At 32.5% G+C, this 5,377-nt stretch overlaps 1 protein-coding gene across 1 annotated transcript; it reads right to left on the bottom strand.

Moving 5' to 3' along the window:
* Positions 1–751: 751 nt before the first annotated feature.
* Positions 752–4,261, bottom strand: LOC108467220 (UDP-glucuronic acid decarboxylase 1-like). Its single transcript, XM_017767803.2, has 7 exons — positions 3,324–4,261; positions 2,263–2,410; positions 2,094–2,173; positions 1,729–1,812; positions 1,555–1,629; positions 1,313–1,405; positions 752–1,231 (listed from the first exon to the last, which is right to left on the bottom strand). The coding sequence occupies exons 1-7, from the start codon at positions 3,945–3,947 to the stop codon at positions 1,025–1,027; spliced, it is 1,311 nt and encodes a 436-aa protein (XP_017623292.1). The 5' UTR covers positions 3,948–4,261; the 3' UTR covers positions 752–1,024.
* Between the last annotated feature and the right edge of the window lie 1,116 nt (positions 4,262–5,377).

Here is a 5,377-nt window from a genome sequence, read left to right as displayed (position 1 = left end):
AAAACTACCGATAACCTCTCCCCAATCTATACTTATTGACACAATGCTTAGAAATACCTATAGTCCCTCTCTAACCCATAAAACCCATGTCCTCCTACATTATTGAATGGGTAAACTACAAAAATAGTTACTTTAGTTTGTCTCTAATTACATTTTAGTCACTTATGTTTAAAATATTATGTTTTAGTCATTTACGTTATCATTTTGTTTCAAAGTTGTCACTCTACCATTAAGCTCTGTTACCTCCCTAACGGCGGTCCTATGTGGCAGTTCAAACGGATTTTAAATGCTATCTTAGATGTCCTACGTAACAATCCAAATTAAATTTATTTAATTAAAAATCTATTTTTATCCCAACAATTGAACATTCAAGTTGGACTGCCGTTAGGGAGATAACGGAATTTAAAGGTAAAATGACCACTTCGTAACAAAATAATAACATAATTGACTAGAACGTAACATTTTAAATATAAATGACTAAAATATAATCTGAGACAAAAAAATGAAGACTATTTTATAATTTACCCTTATTGAATTAACAGTTCGGTGTTATATTTAATGTCAAACGAGAACTTCTATTATTATAAGGATTTGATTAAATTAATTCTTTTAATATTAAACAGAATTAAAATAAGATCAAATTAGAATAAAATTAACATAATCGTATGAATAATTTCTGAGTTTAAATTGTTTTAGAATTGACGATAATAAATTTTAATTTAACAAATCATTTGAGATTGGAAATATCGTATTTTAGTGTGCAAATAATTAGATAGAAAAAAAGAAGAAAAACACTAATTATTATTTAACTACACAATGTAGATGTGAACAATTGGAGCTGATTATCATAAAAGGAAAGAACAACATATCTTCCTATATAGGCTCAAACAAACAGCTAAATTTTCCAGGTAATGTAGAACAAAGATCATAATAATTATAGTAATAATAATGAAATGAATTGGCAAAAATACAGCTGCAGTTCACACTATACATACTTGTTTCCCGTATCTGTTCGTTTTTCGGTTTAAGCTCCCTTTCCTTCATCTTCATTCAAAATACGATTCCGGAAATCGTTCACCATAAGTGGTAACCCTTCTCTTAGGGGTATTTTCGGCTCCCAGTTGAGCAGCTCCTTTGCTTTGCTGATGTCCGGTTTCCTCATATGTGGATCATCCGCGGTGTTTGGTTTATATTCTATCGTTGCACTTGGATCGATCGTGTCTTTGACGACCTGAAATGGATTTGGAAGGCTTTAATGAATTGTAAGATTCACTTAGTTAATGAAAAGTAAGTTGGGTTCAGAAAGACAAACCTCTGCTAATTCGAGCATGGTGAATTCTCCCGGGTTGCCGAGATTAAAAGGTCCTATGTGCTCACCTTCCATTAAAGCAACGAGTCCATCAACCTGTTAATCATAAAGGTACGAAATTTTCTTCAAATTGTATTATACATATGTTCTTTCAACTTCACAATACTCGAACAAATACCAATAGAAGTCACCAAGAAAAAGGCAGTGTACCAAAAGAAGTTAAGATAATAAACAGGTAGACATACCAAATCAGAAACATATTGGAAGCTTCGTGTTTGTTTCCCATCACCATAAACAGTCATCGGTTGCTTCCGAATGGCCTGTGATACAAAACAACAGTTGTTACAAATGTTAAATTATTCAAATCTTAACCAAATCCTACACACGAACGCCAAAAATTATTAGAATGATGAATCAACCTGAGCAACAAAATTACTAACAACACGTCCATCATCCAAGCACATGCGAGGGCCATAAGTGTTGAAAATACGAGCAATTCGCACCTGCAACCACCAAGTATAACCATTTGAGCATCGTGGGTACGGTATCTTTCAATTATCATGTGACCTGTTTTATCTCCTTTCGAAGCACTATGGCCGATTTATGGATCTATAAACCAATTAATCCATCACAAGTTCTTTTGCCCTTGTTGAGTAACAAATGTCACAATAGTCCAAGTTATAACATGGGATTATTAAAAACATTCCCTATTATCTTGTACACAATTCAAGCATCCCCACATGGTTCATAGTTCAACTACAAGTAAATATACGAAAAAACATACCTCAACACCGTCACCTCGATGATAATCCATGGTTAAGGTTTCAGCAGTCCTTTTTCCTTCATCGTAGCAACTCCTCTCACCTAATCACAATAACATTACACAATGTAAACACAAAGAAGATTCAGCAACCAAAACAGAAAAACTTGTTGCGCTTTTATAAGCTCCTCACCGATCGGATTAACATTTCCCCAATAGGTTTCTTTCTGAGGATGCTGAAGCGGATCACCGTAAACCTCACTCGTGCTCGTAAGCAAAAACCTGGCCCCAACTCTCTTTGCAAGCCCCAACATGTTAAGAGTACCCATCACATTTGTCTTGTAACTTCACCCAAGTTAAGGATCTCAAATAAACATAATTCAACCAATAACAAAAACCCAATAACTCGAATGGTTTCGTTAAACATAAAAGCTAAAGAAAAACACCAAAACCTAATGCGAATTCAATACAAAAACCACTAATTTTACACTCTTTACAAGCCCCAACATATTAATAGTACCCATCACATTTTTCTTGTAATCTCACCAAGTTAAGGATCTCAAATAAGCAATAATTCAAACAATAACAAAAACCCATCAATTTGAACCGTTTTGTTAAACATAAAATCTAAAGAAAACCCCCAAAACCTAATGCAAATTCGATACAGAAAACCATTAAATTCACACTCTTTGCAAGCCCCAACATATCAATAGTACCCATCACATTTTTCTTGTAATCTCACTAAGTTAAAGATCTCAAATAAGCATAATTCAATAAAAACAAAAACCCATTAACTCGAATAGTATTGTTAAACATAAAATCTAAAGATAAAAAACAAAAACTAATGCAAAATTTACACAAAAACCCATTAATTTCACTCTCTTTGGTCCCATCATAAATTTCTTGTAATCTCACAAAGTTAATGATCTTAAATAAGCATAATTCAATAAAAAAAACAAAACCCCATTCAATCAAATAACATAAACTATCATAGAAGTGTAAAGAAAAAAACCAAAAACTAATGCAAAACTGACACAAAACCCCATTAATTTTAGTCTCTTGGCAAGCTTCAACATATTAAGATTACCCATCACAAGTTTCTTGTAATCCCACCAAGTTAAAGATCTAAAATAAGCATAATTCAATGGAAAACAAAAACCCATTCAATCAAATAACATAAACAATCATAGAAACCTAAAGAAAAATAACAAAAACTAATGCGAAATTGAAATAAATTATAGTAAAAAAGGATATGATGGTCTTAACGGGATTATATTTATAATGAACCGGTGAAGCAGGGCAAGCTAAATGATAGATCTGATCTACTTCCAAGAGAATCGGTTCAACGACGTCATGTCGAATCAATTCGAACCTCGGATTTCCAAAAAGATGAACCACGTTTTCTTTCCTCCCAGTGAAGAAATTATCGATAACAATCACTTCATCGCCTCTTCCAATTAGCTTATCAACGAGGTGACTACCGACAAACCCAGCACCACCGGTGACAACGATCCTCATCCTCCGTCGACCGATCCCGACGGGAACACGACCCATTTTGCCATGAATAGGATTCTGATTGGAAACGGAGAACTCGTGGGTGTGGGAAACGACGTTGTTAGAGAAAGATTTGGGGATCGAAGGGTGAGTCTCGGTTGGGCCTAAACGAGAGAGAGTTGGTTGGAGGATGAAGAAAGTAGAACCGATTAAAATGCCGATGAAGATGAACAAAAGGCGTTGTTCTTTGAAGAGATAGTTAATGGATCTAGGGAGAGATCTGGGGTGTTTTAAGGATTTGGGTGAGTAAGGAGGTGTTTGAGGTATTAAGATCTCTTCATCTCGCCTATGGTTAACGCTTGATTGCTTGTGTAACTGTTTCATGGCTTAAAATTTCTGAGTTTTTCCCCTTTTTGTGTGGGAATTTGAATGAATGAAGTAAAAATATGTTTTTCCTTTCAGCTAAAGTTCAAAGAGGAAAAGCTGAAACACCTTTCAATTCATTGTTTTTTTCAGCCAAAAATAAAAAGTGAAAAAAAAAAAAAGCTGGAGATTGAAGGAAGGAGATGAGAGAGATGAAAGGAGTTTTTATTTTATTTTATTTTAATTTAGAAGTATTAATCATCGAGAGAAATAGAGTAATTTGGAAGATAATTTGATTAAGGATAATCATATGAGTTAGAAAATTGCTATTTAAATTCTACTAAAATATATAAAATTATTGAAAAATATAAATCTTCTTTCTTAATTTTTTTTAATATATGACTACGTGAGTTTGATTGTACTGAAATTATTATTGTTCTAGTTATAAGTTGTAAGTTGGGAGTGTCAAAGGGGTTATAGGTAGTTTTAAGTATTGTATAAAAAAACAGATAAGATCAGAATATATAATGAATTTTTTTCGATTGAATTGCTATCTAGTTATCAGAATTTGTTCAAATAAATTCGAGATAAATTAATCAAAGAATTTCAATGTGTGGATTATTGGTCAAAAGTTTAAGGTTTATAAGGATGTGAATTCGAATGTGCTGAAGCGTATTATCCTTTTATTTACGGGTTAAAAATTATATAAATTGTCTAATCAAAATAATATTGTAAAGAGATTACAAAACTAAGCATAGAAGAAAAACCCTTTGATTATGCAACTTTGGGTTAAAAAGGGGAGCCCAAATTAAGAAATTTCAAAGCTCCAAAATCAAGCCCTTTTAATGTATGGGTATGGACCTCCTTAATCCAATTAAATTTTTATTGATAGAATAATAAAATTATTTTTATTGGCAAAGGAGGGACTAATTTATATGGGTATTAATATAGCAATATTCGAGATAAAAGTATTATAGAGGTTTTTGTACTGAAAGTTATATTATATTTTAGTTTCTCTAATTAAAAGAAAAGTAAATTAGTCTTTTTTTTATGTTAGATCAAAGAGTAAACTAGTCATTTACAAAAAAAAAAGACCAGATTGCTCTTTGATCTAAACACGAACTAATTTGCTCTTTTTTTTTTTAGTCGAGAGGGCAAAATGCAATATGGCTCCTAGTACAGGAGCCTTCAGGGTACTTTTACCCAATATTCAACCGATTTTGGATCAAAATTTTATAATTTTCTTTGGATTAAAATATTACTGTAACCAACAAGTGTTTGGTGCAATGGTAAGACACATTGCATTCTCAATGAGAGACAAGTTCAAATCTTGGAGACAAAATTGTTGGGAGGGATAATCATGAACCCCGAACATGAACCATAAAATAGACGTGAAGAATACTAAAAAAAAATGTTACCATAAGGGGTCAAGATATAATTATCAATTTTTA

Source organism: Gossypium arboreum, chromosome 2 (genome assembly GCF_025698485.1).
Source record: "Gossypium arboreum isolate Shixiya-1 chromosome 2, ASM2569848v2, whole genome shotgun sequence".
Taxonomy (NCBI): Eukaryota; Viridiplantae; Streptophyta; class Magnoliopsida; order Malvales; family Malvaceae; genus Gossypium; species Gossypium arboreum.
Note: the sequence above shows the minus strand (reverse complement) of the source record. Positions and strands in the feature narration are given on the sequence as shown.